The sequence below is a fragment of the Rhipicephalus microplus genome, chromosome 10 (assembly GCF_043290135.1).
Source record: "Rhipicephalus microplus isolate Deutch F79 chromosome 10, USDA_Rmic, whole genome shotgun sequence".
NCBI classification, from domain to species: domain Eukaryota; kingdom Metazoa; phylum Arthropoda; class Arachnida; order Ixodida; family Ixodidae; genus Rhipicephalus; species Rhipicephalus microplus.
The window spans coordinates 89,317,638-89,342,252 of record NC_134709.1 but is presented as its reverse complement, the minus strand read 5'-3'; the positions used below and the strand labels follow the sequence as shown (position 1 = coordinate 89,342,252).

The 24,615-nt window shown below is 45.3% G+C and overlaps 1 protein-coding gene across 1 annotated transcript in view; it reads right to left on the bottom strand.

Moving 5' to 3' along the window:
• LOC142774476 (negative elongation factor B-like) overlaps positions 1 to 24,615 on the bottom strand; it is a 54,090-nt gene that overhangs the window by 12,379 nt on the left and 17,096 nt on the right. The window contains exons 2-8 of the mRNA XM_075874814.1: positions 13,193 to 13,309; positions 11,923 to 12,243; positions 10,691 to 10,836; positions 8,879 to 8,981; positions 3,556 to 3,651; positions 2,004 to 2,063; positions 729 to 882 (exon numbers count right to left, since the gene is read on the bottom strand). Coding sequence (XP_075730929.1) covers positions 729 to 882; positions 2,004 to 2,063; positions 3,556 to 3,651; positions 8,879 to 8,981; positions 10,691 to 10,836; positions 11,923 to 12,243; positions 13,193 to 13,309 — 997 coding nt within the window. The remainder of the gene's footprint in view (positions 1 to 728; positions 883 to 2,003; positions 2,064 to 3,555; positions 3,652 to 8,878; positions 8,982 to 10,690; positions 10,837 to 11,922; positions 12,244 to 13,192; positions 13,310 to 24,615) is intronic.

Below are 24,615 nucleotides of genomic sequence, written 5' to 3'. Positions count from 1 at the left end.
CGTGAAAAGCTGAATAACATTCAAGACCTCATAAAAGCTGATGTTCAACAAATAGTTTATCGACACCATTATTTAACGTACTACGACGCACTTTACCCTCGCGAAGTGGCATGAACGTTCTAACTTTACCAGCTTGAATAATAAAAAGGTATTCGTCTTATAAATGGCCTTCGAAGATTGTTGAGGCCAGATAAATAGCTGATTGGTGATGTAAATGCGTACATATGCACAGCTAGCATTAAGGGTACTGTATAGAAGCATTTAAGAATAGTCATTAACACATACGCGGAAGATAACACTGTGACAGGAGTACTTGACTAGCTGTATTCGGCTATTTGTTATACACATGACACATTAGAACGCTTTGGCCTAGAAAGAGTTTTTGTAATTCGGTCATGCTTTTAATAAAAGTAGTTTAAAAAGAGGCGTTCTTGACTGAAGTAGCCAGCTTCCACGATTACACACAAGTACATAACAGCAACGCAAGTTGGTGGTTACCAAGAATTAATGATGAACCTCAGTGAACTTTCAAAACTGAAATCATAGACGACCGCTAAAGGCCAATTTCTCGGGCTTAGATGAAGATGAATGTACTACAGGTGGTCGAAATTTTGTCTGCCCTTAAATACAGCGTACGTATTATAATACTGCGTTTTTTTGGTACTTAAAGTTTCGAAACCTATTATACTTGTGGTGATTTTTATTATTATAGTCTCGTGAATACTAACCGAGATGTAAAACGTAGAATAATGCCAGCGTACTGGCAAGGGCGTTCCCCTTAACGTACTCTTGGAATGCGTCAGGAATGGGTTCCGAGGGATCGGCAGTTGCGCTGGGTGAACCCTCATCATTCTCTTTCAGCCGGGAACTCAGAAGTCGCATCTAAAAAATAATGAAAAAACAACAAATCGGGCATTTGAATTGGGGTAATGGAATTTCATACCCAAGACCAGGTTCCTGTGAAGCGGTACGTTTGCGGTGAAGTCTTATTGGAACTGTGTGTGTAACAGTATACTCCACGTTCATACAGACGTATAACAAATAACTCGTCTGAACCATACATAATGTTGCAAGCCCAACGTGACGCATTTTTTTTTAAATGTAATTCAATCAGCTCGCGTCGTCTGGCCACTTCTGACAGCTGCGGTGAGTGCTTTCAGTGAGCGCAGATTTTCTGTTAAGTTCTTCGCACATGAATTGTGGTCGCTAGCTGATAGTTAGAATTAGCAATACTTCATTGTATAATTTGCGGCGTTCCATATAACAAAATTTGTCGCTATTTGCTTACTTACTGCTTAAGCACTTTATATGTCACCGTGTGCTGCATGCATGTAAAAATGATCAGTTTCTGTAATGTTACGACGTACGCCAAAATTTAAAGAACACTGAAGGGAACCTATTCGGTTTAGATTGATAATGTTTTCCGAAGACTCTAAAGCCGTGAATTGTACAACCACACGCTCATTATTAGGTATTATCCAAGGTCAAAGTACCATTTTTATGCATAGTGCCGAAACCTGCACGTGTGATGTTTCGAATTTCAAAGTGCGTTTGTCGCATTTCGCCGACATGGGCTCGACGAAATTTCCCGAAACTTGGTAAGTTCACATTCACTTATTGAGAACTACGTAGGTCCTTGTAAACACCGTCAAAAATTCAGGGCGTCACGGAGCTCGGTGCAGGAATTTCAAGATGGCGTCGCCATTCGCATCTCTTTTTGTGTGTGTGTGATCGCGCAGGAATTGTGAAAAGGTAATTTAGTAATAGCAGTGAAATCGTTTTCCTCTTTTGCGTTCATTTAATCTACTACATGGTATGCAAGCAGACTGGTGAGCAGAAGGCACCCATTTGTCGACCATCGGCTGTTTGCATCAGGGTTATGCGGGAGGTGAGACACATCTACGTAAAACGTAGATGTGTCTCACGCATAGCTGCAAACAAGTAATGCGCATATCTTGCGCAGCCTGTGTGCGGCGCAACTCTAAAGCAGTAACCAATCTCACCTGGTCATCAATCATGAGGCACATCAGCGCTGGAATAAACCTGGTGAACAGCTGCACGTCCTGCAGCCAAAAGTACCACTAAAATTAGGCACTGAGAATCTTCAACCATGTGCATAGAACTATTGTACCCGTGAAATAGGTCTACCCATACAGCGACTTTAATCTAAGCCAGCGGCTCTGAAGCATGTTAGTGTCAAAGAACCCTGCTAAGCTACATAAAGTGCGAAGGAACCCCCTCCCAGCGAGCTTTTTTTCATTATTTTCAATAAATTCAAATGCAAGGGTATATAAGAAGTTTAGGCACCAACATGCAGCCTTCTGACTTTCCGCGCTCGTTAGCGGCACCTATTTTCGAACAACCGATATGGGCATTGTGGTAATATGATAATTGAGGGCCCCCAAAATTTAAGCCACTATGCGTCCCGTTTGCGGACTCTGGCCAGCTACAAACTGCTGGCGAGATTTATTGTGCAAGTCGGGCGTTTCTCTTACGCTATGAGATGTGCCTGTTGACGCTCAGGCGTCAATAAGGAGGTTCCCTAGATGAATCACTCCTGGGGGTCACCATCTAAGTGAGTCGAGTGGGTGAGTGCGGAACCAAGGAAAATTTATCAGCGGCTCGTGGAACCCCGAGGAGGGGCCTTGAGAACCTTATGTACCGGGGAACCACCTTTGAGGACCCCTGATCTAAGTGTTAGGTTACAAGGCCTTAAGACACCAAAAAAATTCCACTTCGTAAACTCTTTGCTGTTCGAGCTTGTTTCTAAGAAAATAATTATAGTGTACATTATATGGTGAATGTATGACTCGAAATTTACCTTTTCTTGTTGGCGTATGCTAAGGATACTCGGTACACGTGCTGTGCGATACTGCTCAGGATGGTTATATTTCTGTCATATAAAGTGTAACTGTGCAAAGACTGTTTGCTTTCTTGGGGCTGTCGTTTTTGCTTGCTGTGTCCGGTACTTTGCTGCATATACCTTTTTTTATATTTCAATAGCTCGATATCAATACTGGTATAGACCTTATATACTGCTTCCAAGATGATGATGGCGAACTATTTTATTACAATATAAATGCAATTTGGCCCACCTTCGGCATTATCATCAACCATGAAAAACGAAACTTATTAAAACTGCCAATAAAAATTGGAATAACAAATTTTATCATGTATAAGTAAGGGTATACATAGCGCACCACGACAAGGACACAGAAAAAAAGAGACACGCGCACATACACAGCGCTAGTGTCTCTTTTTGTGTCCTTGTCATGGTGCGCTAAGTATACCCTTATAAATGATGAATCCCAATCAACTAGCCCCGCAACGTGCCTTAGCAAACAAATTTTAACGTGTTACATGAAGTTTCAGAAAAAAAGTATTGCCTGACATTATTCGGTGTATATCCAACATAGTCTCTCGCTTATGTCAACGAAACACGAATTTTGTAACGGTAACTTTGGCCTACCAAAACTGCCCGTATTCTTGCTGCTCACAGCCTCATCTAATAATCAGATGTCACATTTCTATGAAAAGGCTTAATGCTCGACTCACCAGCGCTGGCTCTGCGTAGACTTCGGTGCTCAGCATTTTCCATGCCTCAATTCCCAAAGCCAGCATACGCAGCAACAGCACCAAGACATGGTTGCCCTGCATACGTGAATAAGGTGAATGTTTGTGATTGCAGCGTCACGTTCGCCAACACTTGCTGCTGGGCGAGTGGGTTCGTGCTTGAAGGACAAACTGGTACGCGCAAATTGTACCTAAGGACCCAGTGATAGAAAAACGTGGACAAGCATACATTTGAATGTGATTTTAGTTTTCGTCACCCGGTAATATACCCATAAAAGGGCGCTGAAACACTTTTTGCAGTAACTATGGAATTAACTCACCGGAAAAGCGTGTTGTCTCACATATTCAACGCCGCAGAAATTTTAAGAATCCGTCCAGAACGAGCGGAGTTACAAAGATTTGTCACATGCTGCGATCGCACTCTCTGTGCTCTCGTCCCGACGAAAGCGCTGGAAGCTGAGCAGGGAAGGATCGGAGTGGCAAACAAAAAATTTCACGCGTGCCTCGTGACCTTAAGCAGTTTTTTTCTTTTTTTTTCTCCTTCAAATACGCGGCTTTTTCAGTAGATCGCGCGCGCACGCGTGGACTAGTGACGGCCTCCCACGGCGATCTCTGTAACGACCGAGCGTGCCATGTTCCAATCAGCCAATGGCTAATAGATGGGCTTACTACGAGTGATTCTTGTGCTTATTGCGTTATTTGTAGGGAGAAGAGGAAGCAATTTTTAACTAATTTTCATAATTTATTGTGAATTCCGGACCGCGTGCTGCGCTATAATATTTGGCTCGCGTGTTGTCGGGAGCGTCTACTATTAATCGGCAGCATTTTCTGATCATGCTCAAAAAGTGTTGCAGGGCCCCTTTAAGGAACGAAATGCACGATTAAGGACTCGATTTTTTTGTTAGAGACAATATTAACAAGAACTAACAGACTGTAATACTAGGGAAGCTGTAGGGCATATTATTAGAAGTAAATGTAATGTAAATGTAAAGAAAGAAAAGTGGACGAAAAGATGCCGTGGGTAGTGACAGCGAACCTGAGACCTTCTAATGACGCGTCTGACGCTCTACCAGCTGAACTACCTGCGGGTCAGCAGCCGAATACCTTAGCCACTAGACCACCGTGGCGGGGCAACGTTTGAATATATATCTTTCTGAATCGTGGAAATACAAAAGTAATGTTTATCTGACTGCTATAGAAGCGGAGCCTACTGGGGCGATTACTGCCCTTAACCTGACATGAGCTCTGTGTACAGGAGTATACATATACAATGTTTATTGACTTGTTATTACATTAGATAGCCAGCACTGCGAATACAATGGACATTCAGCCGGCATTACGCCTTCATAAGGTGTTTTATCTTCAAATTGATTTCAAGGCCTGGTGTGCGAATACCCGACTTCTACGCAGCATGCTTGGGTTTGACTTCTGCTGGGACCATGATTCTTATTCTCCGCATTCATCGGGTTAACGCTGCCGCTGTAAGCCTTTTTTTCTTGCACTCGCATCTAATTTTGCAATGTCTGTTCTCGTCATTCATGGGCAGATGTAAACTGTCAATCACCTGTGGCAGATATCCTCAACCGCGGCTCGTGGAATATGTGACACACGTCTGGAGGAGAAGGTTTGACGACGTACACGACAGGATTTTCATGTTATTCATGTCACGAGCAGCAAGTTGTATTCGTTAAACCCTCGTGCCCTCCTATACAAACTTTAGTCTAAAGCAAGTTAAGGAGTCGATCACGAGAGCACCTAGACGTAGGCTGCCAGACGCCAGATAGAGACATGTATAAACACTCAAAACGATTTGGTCCGCAAAAAAAAAAGCTTCACATTTAAAATTTGTTTCTCTATCGAATATTGAAAGCGAAATGCAGACAACGCTTTTTATACATTGCCTGTCACAGACGCAAGGCAACGCTTGCGTCTGTGACACTTCGATTTCTTTATTCGTGAGTAAGATGTTTTTTTTTTGTCTTTTTTGAGTGACTTGCTATTTTATGTGCTCGGTAACAATTTGGCCACTCTTGTTTACACATGCATGATAAAGCGTATGTATTGAAGAATGGCGAAGCATCAAGGCCGTTGAAAGTTTGCGCATGGCCATGTTTTTTTGTAAGATCGTCCTCTTGTGTAATTTGTGCATACAAAGTGTGACGTTTTTTTTGTGTGTGTAAAGGAGCAAAATGCAGAAACGTGAACTATGCCGAATTTCACGCTAGCGTGAAGCATGTTACAGTATTTCTCAATTTCAGAGCACTTGCAATCAAAAAGAGGTTATCTCCAATTGTCCCGTCAACTTAAAAAAATAGTTACGAAGAAGAAATAGCCCCGCCACGGTGGTCTAGTGGCTAAGGTACTCGGCTGCTGACCCGCAGGTCACGGGATCTTATTCCGGCTGTGGCGGCTGTATTTCCGATGGAGGCGGAAATGTTGTAGGCCCGTGTACTCAGATTTGGGTGGACGTTAAAGAACCCCAGGTGCTCAAAATTTCCGGGGCCCTCCACTACGGCGTCTGTCATAATCATATGGTGGTTTTGGGACGTTAAACCCCACAAATAAATCAATTAACGAAGAAACAAATATGCCATATTTTTCACCTGTTTAAATAAACTGAGCCAGGTACATAAGCTAGCAGTGCATCAATAATTGTGACTCAAAACAACCAACGTGGCCGCCATCCAATCTGTTTTATGTCATAGTTGCTTTCCTACCGTGTTTTGTTCCTTAATTAGTTATTTTTTTTTTCGGGCGAGTCGGTTCTTACAGAAGGACATGGTGTCGTAAGGCAAAACTCGAATGTGAAGAGAAAGAGCCCAATTTTCTAATTTATCTTTGTCTTTTAGTGTTTCTCGTTTTAAATTTAGCGCTACAGCATTACGTTCTTATTGCGTCCCAAGACGGTATACGAGAAATAGACGACAACTGAAATGAAGGCGCCGCGGCGGTCTAGTGGTAATGGCACTTAACTGATAACCCGAAGGTCGCGGGATCAAATCCCGGCGGCGGCGGCTGCATTTTCGATGGAGGCGGAAATGTTCGAGGTCAATGTACTTAAGTTTGGGTATACGCGTTAAAGATCCCCTGGTGTTCGAAACTACCAGAGCCCTCCACTACGTCGTCTCTCATAACCATATCCTGGTCTTGGGACGTTAAACCACCGATATTATCAGATGAAATGGAGATATTGGCAACCAATATATTCTATTAGAAAATAAGTGGTCCGAAGCGACGTGCACATGGCATAAAAAAAAGCTAGAAAGAAGAGCCGAAGCTCTTTTGAAGGCAATGGACAGATGACAGGAGCAAGAAAACGCTGCCTAAAGTCCAGAACCGTGCACCTTTTGCCCGGAACGACTAGTCACACTACAGGTCTAATCATACGCGTATAGCCATAACACATGTGCTGGAAAGGAAGCTACTTGTAGAAGTGCGAGGGTGGTGTTAATTTTGTCGTAAAATATTTCTGTGTCATTCATTGACGGTGATTCAGGCTACTTTTACGAACTAATTCGGGCCCTAGTGAAGTGTCACAATTTATAACAGCCAAATTGGATTTTTATTCCTAAATATCGACGACAGATTATAGCTGCAGTATAGAGCTGAGGCGTTTTGGTAACGTAGGTACACTGGAAAAAGATTAATGGGCGAGGCACCGCCACATTGTCAGCAGCGAAAAAAAAAAGCGTTTTTTTTTCAGTTTCGGTGAAAGTGCACTTGTCAATTTAAAAAAAAAAACTACGCAATTTACATTCTGAAGTATATGTTTACGATATACCATTAAGGTATTTGCATCGCTGTTGGCCATGAAATCAGGGGCCTAGATGCAACATTAGATATATCTGGAGATCTGAAGCTTGTCACGTCAGTCCGGAGTGCACGCCTTACGTAAACATACTGGAAGAAATCTACAGTGGATCCACAGCCACCATAGTCCACCATAAAGAAAGCGACAGAATTTCGATGAAGAAGGGTGTAAGGCAGGGAGACATGATTTCTTGGTTCAATGCTATTCACTGCGTGGTTACAGGAAGTTTTCAGGGTCCTAAATTGGGAAGGGTTAGGAATAACAGCTCATGGAGAGTATCTTAGTAATTTGCGATTTGCTGATGACGTTGCCTTGATGAGTAACTCAGGGGATGAATGGCAACTCATGATTACAGAACTGGACACGTAAAGTAGAAAAGTAGATCTGAAAATTAATATGCACAAAACTAAAATAATGGGCAACGGTCTCGGAAAAAAAATGTAGGTGATTCTTAAATTTAAGGAGAGTAAAGAACATAAAAAAGAGCCACGTAACTGCCTGCATCATAGTGCGACACCTCAACAGTGGCTCACGAGGGATGGAAGTAATTAGGGATTAAAAGGGATAGAAAGGACTAAAACAGATAAGATAGGAATAGATATGGTGCCGGGACAGAGAGACCCACATACGGAAATAAGGAGGAGATAAGAAAAATGGACCCAGTCGCAGGAGTTCGAAAACGGGGTACCGGCGTCAGGAGATCGCGTAGGGCGAGCCAGTCAGCCAGAGCTGCGCTGTCGTAGGACACTACGACACTACGACAGCGGCCAGAGCTGCGTTGTCGGGGGCACAACCGGTCGGCACGAAATCCAGAGAGCATCGCCGGGCACAAAACATTGCTTTGTGGTAGGTGGAGAGACGCTGGAAGTTGTAAAGGAGTATTTCTGCTTAGGGACAGGTAGTAACTGTGCAGCCGAATCATGAGAGTGAAATAACTAGAAGAATAAAGATCGGGTGGAACAGGTTTGGCAAGCGTTCTGAAATCATGAATGGTAATCTGACACTAACCCTCAAGAGGAAGAAGCTTTATCTTGCCACTACGTATACCTACGGAGCAGTAACCTGGAGGCTTAAAAAGAGCATTCAGCCTAAATTGAGGACGACGCAGCGAGCGATGGAAAGGAAAATAATGCGTGTAATCTTAAGAAACAAGAAGAGGGCAGAGTGGGTCATGGAACAAACCAGGTTTAAGGGTATCATAGTTTAAATCAAGAAGAATAAATGGACATGGGCCGGGCATGTAGGCAGGATGACCATTGATCCTTAAGGGTAACTGTGACTGGATTCCTAGAGGAGGCAAACACACGAAGGGGGGACAGAAAGTTAGGTGCGCCGATGAGATTAGGAAGTCTGCGGGTACAAAATGGCAGCAGCAAGCACAGGACCCAGTTAACTGGCGAATCATGGGATAGGCCTTTGTCCTGCAGTGAATGTAGTTATTATTATTATTATTATTATTATTATGGAGATTTTAAAAATCATTCTTACCCTGACCCTCGGCATAGCTTCAAGGTTAACGAGGTGAATCATGGCCTTCACTGCCGAGTGGCCGAGAAAGTTGATGGCATGCGGGTCACAGAGTGCCAAGCCAAGATCGCTGAAACGTTAAATAAATTAGTTGGTATTTGCATCTTTTTTACATTGTGTTATATATTCGTACTTGATCAACCTCATTTTAAACAGCCTCATGAGACGTTCGTCGCTTTACGTTGTGCAATGATACGGTATAATGTGTAACTCGTGTTCATAGTTCTTTTGAGCTATATAAAAGACAAATTGTAGAAAGAAACAACCAACCATTTTGAATAGTTCATCTCCGTGTCCAATAGCACAGCACGAGCAAACTTAATGGACGTGCACCAACTAATCCTGTTACTTCTTTAATTTTTTTTATTTGCTTACTATTCATGTGCAGTCGAAAGGGTACCCCTCGTGAGCAATTCTTACGAGTACACACAAACTCCGTTATAAAGTATTGGATGTCAGCGCATACGAGCGTCAGTATGAGACTGATCGCTTATTATGGTTGATTGATTGATTGAACACTTGCCAAGTTTTCCTCAACTGCACAAGCGCACTATAGTAAAATACCGTGCCTGAACAGTACCAGGTCCACACCATAGTCGGGCACAACTTAAGAATTCCGGAGCAGCCCCGCCCAGGTAACCGAAGTGCGCCAGTCCATCACCTCCTCCAGTAAAGAAATAGTCCCGATCATGTTCTCCGAAGGAGGGGTTACTGGCCGCCCTGCTCATGACGTCAGTCAGGAGGGCGCGCCGATTGGGCCAAGCTTGTGTACATCCACCTTGGAGAAGACAATGCCACAGAATTTTGAAGTTGTACCCGACTATACTTACAAAAATATTGGCCGCGTATCCGCGCGCTTCGCTGCAAATGTCGTCGAAAAACGATAGTCTTCGGCAGGCCTAATTTAGTGCATAGCGTCGCAGTTTCAGCGCTGCCTATGAAACACTATAGGGTCTTTAGAATTAGGTATCCACGTATGTTCTAGCAAAGAAACACATCAACTGTCCGTGGCCACGCAGTACCTCTAGGTCGATCTCGAGATTTGGTAAACAGGAATCCGCCAACTACATGCGATAAAATCACCCAGCATTTCTCTATGAATAGGAGAAACTTTCCACATCCACATAGAAAGCTAAATAGAGCGCAGGCGTTGACACTTCGAATACTTAAAACGGAGACGTACCCTAACCGTGCCTTTCTCCACAAGCTTTATTCGGCGGCTATTTAACTAGCTCGTGTACGAAATGAGGCCGTTTAGCCGCATTACATCACATGCTCTGGGAGTGGCCCTTGGTGCGCGGCACTGATACAGCATCGTCCAGCACATGGGACTCCGCTCTGAGAATTCTGGACGTAAAATCACAACTTTGGGCTGTCCAGTGGGTCCACGATGCGGCGATAGGTCTCGGCCTTACTGTCCCATCGTGGGAGCGACCCGCCGTGCGCTAGGGCACACGTCTTGGTATTTTCGAAAATAAAGTTCTCCCAAACCAAACCAAACACGATAATTGCGTATTGACCTTGCGCCTTTGATATGCGTAATATTTGCTTTCTCCATCTACAATGTTCACAAGCACGAACGCAGCCACCAGTTTGAGATCGCTGTATGTTAAGCAAGTGCTTAAACTTTGGCCGGGCGACTGAATTGTGTGACAACCGGACTCAGATGAAAAAGAAAAGACCAAAATATATTCGTTTAAAGTGTCGCGAGAGAGACTATAGCGTATTTAATAACTGCCGAGTCAGACAGCATTGTCGTGGCTGATGCCGTGCGCTTACCAAAGCAGTTCCTCTTGACCACGCTTGACTTCAAGGATGGATTGCAGCTCGCGACACCGTTTCTCGTCCATGTTCTTCTCCCGGATGCAAGCATCTAGGCACCACGTGAACTTGTGGGTGCGGTCTACGGCTGTGATTTCTTGTGCCTGCATTATAAAGTATAGGAAGGTTGTACAGCTCACCAGCAATCACATAAAACAACATTCGCTGCGCAGATAACAAACACGAGTAAAATTCTGGAGGCTGCCTTAATCCTTGGGTTAGGTGTATAATATTGGCACCCGCACCTCAGCATTCGTGTGTCATGATGTATTCCTCTATTCATGTTTCGTCGCAAAGTGGATCTCAAAGACCTCGGAGGAAGATGCGCGTTGTTTAGATTCGTTCCGCCAGGTGCCGCAAAGATTCTAGCCGCTCACAATTTTTCAATGAGCCTATATAGTTTCTTTTAAATAATTAGAATTGCAGGTGATTGGCCCTTCTAAATGTGTTCGATCTATGTTTCATTTTTATTGCCCTTCCTCCTTGAGTGGGCAGTATTAGATAAATATAAAAGATACTCCAATATCAAGTTACGTTCCGATATCATAAGTATCTATGATATTATCACGTGGTCGTAACGTTCACGAAGACAGCCGTCGGTGTATTAAAGACGATATTCTCTGTTCAGGCCAACCTGTGCTCGGCAGACGGAAGCCAAACTATTGCAATACACGCTGTACACTGACAGCTGCGAACAGAGAGCCAGCCGTCGATAAACTGATCCACGGTGAGGCGGGGCGGTTTGCATTTATGCGGCATAGAACATGCGAGCCTTATCCAACATACTCGCATAATCTCTAGAATAAACTCTAGTGTTCGTGTCCCACGCGTGATCCTAACAGGAGCTCAAACAATCGTGCAGGTTATCCGACATTACAGCATAGTCTGTGCTTAGCAATGATAATAATTTGTGTGTGTGGGTGAAACACGAATACGCCCCAATCAGACAACAAACACGCGTGCCAGTATGAAGCTTATGCTAAAGCCATTGATTTTTATTTTTACGCTATACATGTATTATTAAAACCGGCTCGAGGGCATATGCTCGAAATAAAAACGAGTGTCTGTGACCGAGGCAGTTGCGCCATCTATGGGTGTATCGAGAAACTCTAACATGGCGGCGCGGACGCGCATCCGTCGTCGGACGCGTCACTTTAGAACAGATCCGCTGTTAAAGCGGAATCACTGACCTCCAAATCGTGCAAGGCCATGAGTAGCTCGACGCGCAGAGTGCAGTAGTGGACGTTGCGCGTTTGTCGGAACGCGGCACGAAGGATCTCCACCAGCATGTCGTACAGGACCAGGTTACGGTTCACCATGGCCAAGAGGCGCTGCAACATGCCCCTCTGGCGCCGCTGCTTGGGCGTGGGCTTGAAAAAGGCGAAGGGCGACTCGGCCGTCACCGTCAGCCCCCACAGGGCTTCTTCTCTCTCGCTCACGTACTCCGAGAGCAGGGGGAGCACTTCTTCGGCGAAGAGCTCCTTGTTGTCAAGCCAGATTTGTCGTCTCACCTGGACAGAAATTTCAGGTTCACCGTATTTAGTTGTGCGAGTGGTATAAAGTGCTCCACTCAAGAAACGGTTGGTGCCGAGAGTACGATAGATTGATATGTGGGGTTTAACATCTCAAAACCGTCATATGGTTATGAGAGACGCCGTAGTGGAGGACTTCGGAAATCGGGACTACCTGGGGTTGCTTAACGTGCATCCACATCTGAACACATGGACCTGCAGGATTTTCGCGTCCAACGAAAATGCAACCGCCGCAGCCGGGATTCGATCCCACGACCTGCGGGTCAGCAGCCGAGGGTGCCGAGCGTGCGTTCATGAACATTGCATGCGTTTTCTAACCCGAACTACTTTAACAATTGACTGTGTCTTCGGCCCTTTGAACGGCTTTACGCAACAGATGCATGCGATAAAACTACTATTGTGACATTTAAGGAGTATCGGTCAGCTCGAAAAGCTGTAGTGGCACCTTTAAAACGCGTAATAAGCCTCTATGTTAGCACACGTACCCGCCCAAGAGGTAAAACCTCGGAGAGGGTATTTACTTTTTTCTTCATTCTTCATTTTATTATCTTATATTTTTTTCTACGTACCTCTCTTCCTGTCTTTCAGTCCCCAATCCCCCTCCCCACGAAGAGTAGCAAGTGGACGATTTACATACGCTGGCTACATTCTCTGCCTTTCATTCTCTAACTTCTTTCTCGCTTTGAAGGAACGCTTGCACGACCGCGGTGATGATAATTCTATAATTTTCCGGTCAGCAACGTGCAAACAGCGCCAAATCCAAAGATGCGAGAACCTTGTGGTTGCCGCTATGGTGTAGTTTTTAGTCGAGACACTGTTCAGTTGTAGTAAAGCACTCGTAATGCACTTCTCGGACGAACACACACTAGTGCGAACTCGCCCCGAGCGATTCAACGGGTAATAGTCAGAATACTTGAAAGTTGCTTACCTCAATGTCGCATTCTCGGTAGAGCGACTTGTCACTGACCAGCAGCCTCATGTACTTTTGGTCAATGCACTTCGTGTTTCTCAGTAGGCACATTACTACTGGACGAAGAGTCGGGACCTTTTATTAAAAAAGAAACAATTGATGCAGAACAATGATTCATTCACCCCATTACTGGAATATTGGCAATTCCTGTAGCACCGCGATATGCTAGTGACATTACCTAAGAACTACTTGCGAAGGAAAAACTCCACAGGGCCTCTAATGTACTCACCTAAGTAGAGTAGAGAGGACTCGATAAACTGTGGCTCATGCCCACAGCCGGTATTGGCCAAGGACCGGTTAGTATTAAAAAATTATGGAAAAAAGTCCAAACTTCGATTAATTCGACTGAAAGGCGAACGCCTTCTTCTCTTTCATCTCACCCGATGTGTTGATCCTGTTCAGCAACCTTCCGAAGGCTATGAGTCCCATTCCCGCAGGGGCGCCTGTGCAAGCAGGCGTTTGGTGTGTAGCGACACCACGAACCCGAGCTAATGGGGGGGTTTCGACTCCCTCCCACACCTAGCCGTGCGTGACTTTGTTGTGTCCGGGGAAAAGGGAATCCTAGGGGTTGAGCCGACGCCGGGTGCATGGACCTTTAAGGCCCCCCGCCAGAGGCAACACACCCCTTTGTCCCCGACTTCACGTAGACGGCACTCCTAGGCTGACCCACCCAAGGGAAATGGGCATTCGCCTTTTTCTATCTCTCTCTCCCTACATCTTCGTCTTTCCCCCCAATTTTTGTCTGTCCTGTCTACTCCTCTCTTCTATTTGCTTCCTTGTTCTCTGGCGGCAAGGGTTAACCTTGTGTGGCTAACCACCCTGAGTTAAGCCATATTCGGTTATAGTCGTGGTATAAAGCTGGCGTGGGCAGGTCTTGCTCGTGAGACCCTGTCCCGTCCCCTCGTTGGGCTCCATGCTGGGCGGCTGCTACTGCTGCTGAAGCACACACAAACTAGATGGACTCTCCAGTCTTTTAACCTGATCGCCACCCTCAAAAGAGGACGCGCACCGATGTAACATCAAAATTTTTCACTAAGAACCAATGCACATTCCCAAGATTTCATGTTATTCACAGCGAGCACGCAGAAAGAACAGCGAGACATGTGTCCCTTTTCAAAGTATCCAGAACCCTAACCGACACCTTAGGGCAAGGGTGTAAAATCAAGAAACTAGCCAACGGTGACCTTCTTTTGGAAGTACTGTACAAGCACCAGTATGAGAACCTTTCAAAAATAACTCACTGCGTTCGAAGACATTCCGGTGTGTATTACAACTCACCGATCACTAAACACTGTCCGAGGCGTCATTTCTGATGATGACCTCAAATATGTAAGTGAAGAAGAACTCCTGGATGGACTGAAGGTCCAAAACGTCACAAATCTGTATAGAATGAAAATCAAACGAGAAAAAAAGGAAATACAAACAAAACACTTCGTTCTCACTTTCACATCGAGCATACTACCATAAACTGTGGAGGTTGGATACACCAAACTCAAACTACGCTCATACATACCAAACCCGCGACGATGCTTTAAATGTCAACGATACGGCCACGGCTCACAGAGCTGCAGAGGCCAAACACATGTGCTAAGTGTGCCTCTCACAAACACACTTCTAAAAATTGCGAAGTCGAACCACACGGCAGAGTGAACTGCGAGGGTAGTCATCCTGCGTACTCGCGTGTTTGCCCAATATGGAAACAAGAAAAAAGCATTGTTACTCTTAGAGTTAAGAAAAACATCAGCTTCACAGAAGCGCGGAAGCGTCTTTCGTTGATCAAAAGCAGAAACTACTCCGTTGTGTTGCAACACGGTGCGGCAACACAGCGGCCTTCAGAGCCTGCCCAGGGCACACCTAGTGACGTCAGGGCAGGGCACCCAGCGCCCAAAGTGGACGCAGCTCCCGCTGCACCACTACCTCCAACTCAGGCTGTGCGAACCCTAGAGTCAGCGAGCCTCAAAGGCTCTCTCCATGCGGTTAGCCTAAACGAGAAAAAATCTGTACAATCAGGACGGCCGTCGATCGTATCAGGCGATGCGATGGACACAAGTCAGGGTAGTCCTGGACCGTCGACGTTAGAAAGACGGCGGGACTCCTTAGATCGGAAAAAAGACAAGCCCAGAATCACTAGGCCTGATAACAAAACTTAAGTTTTACACTACCCGTAACATACAACATGGCTTTTATACACTGGAACTGTAGGGTGGTCCTACATAACTTAAACGACATAAAGGACATACGAGCCACTTTCTCACCAGTAGCTTTGTGTTTCCAAGAAACTAATCTAGGTCCTGAACATAGAAACATCTTGAAAAATTACAGTGTATTCCGGCACGACCGAGAGCAGGCAAGTAGGCTCTCAGGTGGTGTTGCAAATATAGTCAAGAGCGGAATAACAGCGCGAGAACACAAACTTACAAGCAGAATAGAAGCCGTGGTGGCCACCATACATACATTTAAATCGATTACATTGTGCAGCGCATACTTGGAGCCACATCTTAAAATATCCATTTCTGATTTAGAACACTTTATAGAACAGCTGCCAGAGCCATTTTTGGTGGTTGGAAATTTTAACGTACACTCCGTTTTTTTGGGGTTGTGAAAAAAACTGACACTAGAGGCCAAATCATTGAATATTTTTTATTGAGCAATAACATATTCCCACTTAATACAGGAAAAGCAACCTAATGCTCTCCTAGCTCAAGAAAAATGAGCTGAATAAACTTATAATTTTGTTCACTATCTGTTTTTATGGATTTTAAGTGGGTTGTACTAAACGACCCATATGGAAGCGACCATCTGCCCATACTAATCAGCCAAACAACAACACCTCAAGTCATTCAACAAAAACCACAACGTTGGAAGCTACATTTAGCCAACTGGGTCCTATTCCAAGAAAAGGCTTGCCTGGAAAAACTAGAGACAGAAGGCCTCAACATAGATGAACAAAACGAATGTATTACAAACTGCATCGTAACAGCTTCCCGGCTATCTATCCCTCAGACATCCGGACTCGCAAAAAAAAATCGCAAAACATGGTATACATACGAATGCAGAGAAGCTAAAATGAAGCAAAATAAAGCCTGGGAGACCTTTCGCAGGTACCCAACACAGGAAAACTTTAAGTTTTAAAAAAGCTAGTCCCAAGGCCAGGTACATCCGTCGCAATGCTGAAAAAGCATCGTGGCAAAAGTAGATCTCCTCCATAAACAGCACCACATCAAAGGAAATGTGGGAACGGGTCCGGAAGATAGACGGCAAGTTTTCTCCGTTCACTGTACCGTTGCTGACGCCTCCTGGCGTACAGACAAGTATTGAAGAACAGGCGAATATTCTAGGTGAATTCTTCTGTGCTGTTTCCAGCTCGTCACATTATACACAATCATTTCTTAAACACAAACATGCAGCAGAAAAACAAAGACTTCCAACAAGTGGGAACATAAGCGAACCATACAACTGCTTAATTACTTATCAAGAAATACGCACAGTATTGACAGCAGGCAAGAAAACAGCACCGGGACCCGACGAGATACACTAAGAAATGTTAGCCCATCTCTCCAAACGCGGCGTGGAAATACTTTTAACATCATTCAACCAAGTTTAGATATCTAAAAATTACCTGAGGCCTGGAAGAAGGTCATCATCATCCCTTTTTTGACACCGGGAAAGCCACCAACCAGTGCTAGTAGCTACAAACCGATAGCTCTCACCAGCTGTCTCGCAAAGTCCTTCGAAAGTGTTGTTAATATGAGACTGTCATTCGTCTTAAAATCACGCAAACTCCTCGATATTCATCAGTGCGGTTTTAAAAAACTATGCTGCACATCCGATCACCTAGCACGACTCAAACACACCGTCCGTGAAGCCTTCGTACACAAACAAAATTGTCTGGCCGTCTTTTTTGAATTAGAAAGAGCATACGACATGTGCACTACCTGTAGATTCGGAATCCTCCAGGATCTGGATGAGCTAGGAATCCGCGGAAGGATGTTGAACTGCCTCAAAGAATCCCTATCTAACCGTTCTTTCCAGGTACGCCTAGGTTCAACACTATCGAAAAGTTTCACTCAAGAAAATGGAGTACCACAAGGGTGCATTCTAAGCACAACCCTATTTGTCATAAAAATGAACTCGATCAGCAAAGTAATACCCAAGTCTATCATTTACTCACTCTACGTTGACGACCTCCAAATAGCTATCACATCTTGCAACACATCGACATGTGAAAGACAAGTGCAGTTAGCGAAACTAACAACATTGGCAGACAGAAATGGTTTCCGCTTTTCTGCACAAAAAACCATGGCCATTCTCTTCTCTCTCAAACGAAGCATACAGACAGACCCTACCTTACGCCTAAATCAAACCGAACTACCAGTAAATAAAGAACACAAGTTTTTGGGTATAGTATTTGATAAAAGGCTTACATTCCTTCCACACATAAAAGCGTTAAAGAAAAAAGCCGCCCAATCTCTGAACATACTGAAGGTTTTGTCACGCAAACGCTGGGGTTCAGAGAGTACAGGCCTTCTACAAATTTATCGCTCTCTTGTACGATCCTGCCTAGATTATGGTAGTATAGTATATGGATCAGCGAGAAAATCTTATCTGAAACAGCTGGTCCCGGTACACAACCAAGGTCTGCACCTCGAAACCGGTGCATTTAGGACGCCACTAGTAAAAAGTCTGTATGTAGAAGCAAATGAACCACCACTGGGAGACAGAATAATCATGCTCACATGCTCATACGTTCTAAAGATTCGATCAATGACCAACCACCCTTGCCACGCTGTAGTAAATCAGTGCCCATCCAGAACATTATTTATTAACATACACCAAGCAATTAGGCCGCCCCTCCTCAGATTTGAAGAGATGTGCCAAGATTTAAATATAAAGGACACGTTACCGCTGATTGCCCAGAGACCCAATGCACTCCCTCCTTGGTACTGCCTCCCCTCTGTGTGCGACTTCACGCTGACTCAATTTCAAAAAAAGGAAACCCCGAATGAGCATATACTACAAGAATTTCTAGCAATTCAGGCAAAACATGCGAGACACACAGCATTTTACACCGATAGTTTCAAATCGACACATATGTTGGAAGTGCGGTAATACACAATCACTGCGAACATACAGTTCAGTTACCGCAAAGTGCATCCGTATTTACCGCAAAATGCTACGCTGTATCAATAGCGGTGGAAAAAATAAAAAATGAAAACATCGAAAACAGTATAATATACACAGACTCATTAAGTGTACTAAGAGCCCTTCATCCGAGAAATGCGTGTGTACCAATGATAGGCGACATCCTACACAACATAACAGTTATAGAACAGGCACACAACACAAAGCTTTGCTGGGTACCGAGCCACGTCGGAATCTGTCGAAACGAGAAAGCAAATGAAAGTGCAGCAAAAGCACGACGTAAAGAAATTAAGAACGTCAGCATTCCCTACAAAGATGTCGTAAAATCCGTACACCACAAACTCATAAATGCATGGCAGGCTAGAATGCACTCAGAAACAGAAAACAAGCTCCACCTAGTGAAACCCAGCTTAGAAGAATAGAAGTCCTGCGCACACCAAGAACGGTTCATAGAAGTATTTTTATGTTGTTTACGCATTGGACACACACACCTCACCCACAGTTACTTACTAGCAAAACAGGACAAACCTCCGTGTCCGAAATGTGAAGGCGAGCTATCAGCATATCATATTTTAATGTCATGCACTAAACTGGAAGAATTACAGAAAAAACATTTTATCGTATTTTACAATCAACATATACCTCTTCATCCTGCACTGCTTTTAAGTGAAGACGCGCTTGTTGATAACTCAGAAGTTTTTAGCTTCCTAAAAGAAGCAGGTGTTTTAGACAAACTCTAAACTTATACACTGCATGTCTAAATACACAGGGACAACTCGTAGAGCTTCCCACTTTTGAGAAGACGATCGATGTTTTTTTAGACCTGGTTGGTATCCTCAAGGCCCTTGCCTAGGCAAGGACTCGGCGAGGCATCCCAACATTTTAAAATAATCATGCCGGTCATGCGTTTGGTGCATGATGGCCTAAGCTGCCTATGTACCACAAAAACCAAACCAAACCAAACCTGTGAGTCCCATGTGATTTTTTACTGCCCCCAAGATTGAAGACACCTCGTGTCATGCAATGCCTCCATAATCGTCGAACCTCTTACAATGCTACGACGGCATGCGACTGCGTCATCGCGCCAGATGACGTCACAATAATGTCACACATTTGGGCGATCTGTGACGTTATAGGATGACGTAACCACGTGCCGTTGTCTTTTCGCACCACTCGTGTTGATGCCGCCAACGCGAGATGCCGATTTTCGCGTTGTATGAGAGATCCGAAGTTTTTTTTTCAATAACAAAACTTATGAAAGAAATTGTAAGCAGCACTTCATATGCTACGACAACTCTTGTAAGGAGAGATCATATACCTAAACACTCATTGCAGATATTCTTGAACAATGCCACGACAAGTAGAGATAACAATTAAGGAGAGAGTAATGTGAACCTGAAAAAAGGAAGAAGTTTGATTGGCTTCATTAACCTTCATGAAAAGGGGAATGCCAGGCAGAGAGAGATATAATAAATGCGTACTCGTGTGCGCCGATCATAGTGAACTTAGAGGCATTTGTAAAAGCCAGTGGTCATGACTGATCCTAGGGCATTTGTACACATACACTCGTAATGAAGACTCACTCCGTTTACCTTGACACACCTCTTGCCATCTTTCTGCTCATTGCCTTTTTGACGCCATCGCCACATCACTGAGAGGTGAACGCAATCGTTCTTACATTTCCTCAATTGCTCACAGCGCTTTCAACAGTAAGCCTTTTGTTCGCAAAACGAAGTGGTAATGTTTACTGAAGCTTGAGTCTTAAGCTCCAAAAGAATCATCAGAAACAATGATGACCCAGGGCGTCACACATCTACTTATTTCTCCTACAAGCAGACCTGGTTACGCAAGGAACACTTTACAGGCGAACATCGAAAATGAGTAGGTCCATTGAAGTCATCACAAATATTTCTATCAGCATATATAATGTGGAAGTTTTGAACCCTTTCATCAAACACAAACAATTCAAACTTAATCTCTTCACAGCGTAGGCTCTGATGGGAATATTCCAAGATCCGATTTCAATGGCAACATTGCCCGCCACCATTGGTGACAATTGGGAAATCTGTGTGGTGGCCTTTACAATCGAGCCACGATGGTGCTGAAACTGCCTCTGAAAGAAGTAAAGATGCGTCCCCTCTTGCGAGGATATATTGCAGGCGAGTAGGAATCTTAGCACAATGCTGGCATGTAAGCCACTGTTTCACCGCAAGGGCGACGTAATATACGAGACAGCAAATGGAACGTAGAACAAAGTGGCTCGCAAATAATTCGTGCAGTATTTAACCTGGCGTAATTAATAAAACAGCTGCCGTAAAAACAGACAACCATCGCAATGAACTAAGCGACTTTTATACTGTCTGCGGCTTCGATGCCCATTTCGCGGTATGACTTGCACGTAGAATGGTGTATATATATATATATATATATATATATATATATATATATATATATATATATATATATATATATATATATATATATATATATATATTATGAGACCACGTCCGGTACGGCAGCGACCAGGTTATCCTTCTTTAATCCAGGCGCACGAGCCAGAGAGCCAGCCCGCGTGACATACGATGATGATCACTACAATGGTTTGGTCATGCAGATGAAGATGAAGTACATAGTCAGCGCTCACACTATTTTCCCCCCCTTCGCGAAAGAGGGCAGCAAGTTAGAAAGGGTTGGGACGCCGAATATATCGTTTCAGTCGAGAGACGTGGGCGATCTCGGTGTGGCGGCGACGACGATCAGAAGCCGCGTTGACAGGAGCAACGCGATAGTTGACTTCAGATGTTCGTTCCAGGACGGTGTATGGACCGAGATACCGGTGAAGGAATTTTTCGCAGAGCCCAGGTACACGAACAGGTGTCCACAAAAGGACTTCGTCGCCTGGGCGGAACACAACAACTCGACGCTTCGCATCAATGTCGATTTTTCTCTTGTCCTGAATGGTAGCAGTGTTGGCACGGGCGATTTCACGGCAGCGGGCGACGCGAGCGGCGAACTCTTCCGGGAGAGATGAAGATGGATTGGAAGATGTGGACAAAAAGGCGGTGTCCAGAACAAAAGTCGGTACACGGCCATACACGAGAAAAAAAGGGCTAAAATTCGTTGTACGCTGTATGGCAGTGTTATATGCGAACGTGACAAAAGGAAGTATTGTGTCCCAGTTTTTGTGATCTGGTTGCACGTACATAGAGATCATGTCGGACAAAGTTCGGTGAAAACGCTCAGTCAGACCATTAGTTTCTGGGTGATACGCTGATGTGGTCTTGTGGATAGTGTTAGAGGCCTTTAAGACTTCAGCAAGGACATGTGAAAGAAATGTCTTGCCACGGTCACTAAGGAGCACACGCGGTGCGCCATGTCGTAAAATAATAGCGTGAAGGAAAAAATCGGCTACTTCAGAGGTAGCACCAGATGAAAGAGCTGCCGTCTCCACGTAGCGAGTAAGGTGGTCTACGGCAGTAACAATCCAGCGGTGACCGGCTGACGTAAGCGGAAGAGGTCCGTATAAGTCTATGCCCACAAATTCAAAGGGAGTGGACGGGCACGGCAGTGGTTGCAGTGGCCCTGCGGGAAGAGACGTGGTACGTTTTCGGTGCTGGCATGACGCGCAGGAAGCGACGTACTTGGCGACAGAAGTGGAGAGGCCAGGCCAAAAGCAGCGAGTCCTGAGGCGGTCGTAGGTCTTCTGGAACCCTAAGTGGCCAGCTGTCGCATCGTCATGAAACGCTTGTAGAACTTCCAGACGAAGTGAGCGAGGAATGACGGGAACCCATTGGTTACCGAGAGGATGGTAAATTTGCCGACATAATGTTCCCTCTTGAAGCTTGAAGCGGGCAAGTTGTCGTCTTAGGCGGCTGTTTGGAGCACGCGATAAGCCAGTGAGCCGATCGATGATTGTGCGGCAGTAGGTATCGGCATGTTGGAGCGAGGCGAGATCTGTGGACGAAAGAAGGTCCGCCGAGGCAACTAACTGTTTCGAAGGAGCAGCCGTCTGTTTGGTCACTTTGGCGGGCGGTGACGAACAGATGGAAGGGGACACTTCGGCGCTTTGCGAGAGCGGGCAACAGGACAAAGCGTCGGCATCTTGGTGCTCTCGGCCCGACCTATATGTGACGCTGTAGTCATACTCTTGCAATCGTAGTACCCAACGGCCAAGGCGTCCCGACAAATTTTTGAGAGACGATAACCAACACAGAGCATGATGGTCAGTCACTATTGTGAAATGCCGGCCGTATAAGTAAGGACGAAACTTTTGGATGGACCACACGATGGCGAGACATTCTTGCTCAGTGATGCTGTAGTTTCGCTCAGCATGTGACAGAGTACGGCTCGCGTAGGCCACGACTTGTTCTTCGGAAGCTTGGTTCCACTGAAGAAGGACAGCACCGATGCCAAGTCCACTTGCGTCAGTGTGTAGCACAGTAGGTGCTGCAGGGTCGAAATGGCGAAGCACTGGCCGTGATGTGAGGCATCGCTTGAGGGTGTGAAAAGCGGCTTCGCAGTCATCCGACCAGACAAAGGGTGCGCTCGTGGTCAGAAGTTTGTGCAGAGGAGCCGCAATAGTAGCGAAATCACGTACAAAGCGGCGGAAATACGACGCTAAGCCAAGGAAGCTGCGGAGGTCTTTCTGTGTGGTTGGTGTAGGAAAGTGCAGCACCGCGGCAACCTTGTCGGGATCGGGCTCAACGCCATGTTTACTGACGACATGACCTAATACCTTGATGCTGTGACTGGCAAACCGACACTTCTTAGTGTTGAGCTGGAGACCGGCCTTAGCTAAGCACGTGAGGACTTCGTCTAGCCGTTCCAGGTGCTGTGAGAAGCTCGACGAAAAAATGACAATGTCGTCCAGGTAGCAAAGGCAGGTCTTCCATTTTAATCCCCGCAGTACCGTGTCTATCATCCGTTCGAATGTGGCTGGGGCATTGCACAGGCCGAAAGGCATTACATTGAATTCAAAGAGCCCATCTGGCGTAGCAAACACAGTCTTCTCTTTATCAGACTCGTGCATTGGAATCTGCCAATAACCGGAGCGCAAGTCGAGGCTTGAAAAGTACTCGGCACCTTGTAAAGTATCAAGAGCGTCGTCAATGCGAGGCATTGGGTAGACGTCCTTACGAGTGATTTTGTTGAGTGACCTGTAATCAATGCAAAACCGTACCGAGCCATCCTTTTTTTTCACTAGTACGACAGGAGAAGACCATGCGCTTGTCGAAGGCCTGATGACGTTGCGCGCGAGCATGTCGTTGACTTGTTCTTCTATAAGCTTGCGCTCAGAAGCCGACACACGGTAAGGGCGGCGGCGAATCACAGGGGATCCGTCGGTGTCGATACGATGGGCGGTCACTGTTGTTTGACCCAGACCTTCGGAACAAACGTCAAAGCAAGTTTTGTGCTTCATTAATAACGCTAGCAAGGCATCCGTTTGCGTTGGGTTGAGATGTTCACACAAAGTGGCCTTGAGAGCAGGAAATGCATCTTCCGCTGGCATACACTTTGAGAATGACGAAGCAGATGAACCAGTGACGACACAAAGCGGTGCTTCTTCGGTAATGCTGGCAACAGTGGTCCCCTCAGGCAAAAGAAGCGGTTCTGGCGTCGTGTTGCAGGCCGTGATGCTTGCATAACCACGGGAGAACCGCACTAAACAAGATGCGATGGTGATCCCTCGAAAAATGCAGCGCTGGCAAGGAGCAACCAGAGCGTCACCATCTAGAATGTCACGTGACTTGATCGTAAGGACACGTTCTCGTCCGGGAGGCAGGAGGAAATCCGCAGCTGTCACAAGGTTGGGCGACGAAAGGTCGGCAGCAGAAGAAAGCTCAGTGTCCGTAATACGAATGAGGGGCCGACCACACGAAATTACAGCAGACGCCGCTGACAAGAAGTCCCAGCCTAAGATTATCTGATGAGCGCACGAAGACAGCACAGCCAATTGTATGTGATGACGGATTCCATCGATGAGAATACGAGCAGTGCACAACCCGGTCGGGCGAATTGGACTGTCATTAGCACCGCATAACATGGGACCGGCATAAGGAGTTTGCACTTTACGCAGGCGAAAACACAATTCACGATCAATTACTGAAATTGCGGCTCCAGTGTCTATAAGGGCGTCAACAAAAACACCTTCCACAGAAACAGGCAGTAAATTAGCTGGACGAGACGGAGGAGTTGTAGCGTTCCGACGACAAGCAGTTTCAATATATATATATTGCGCT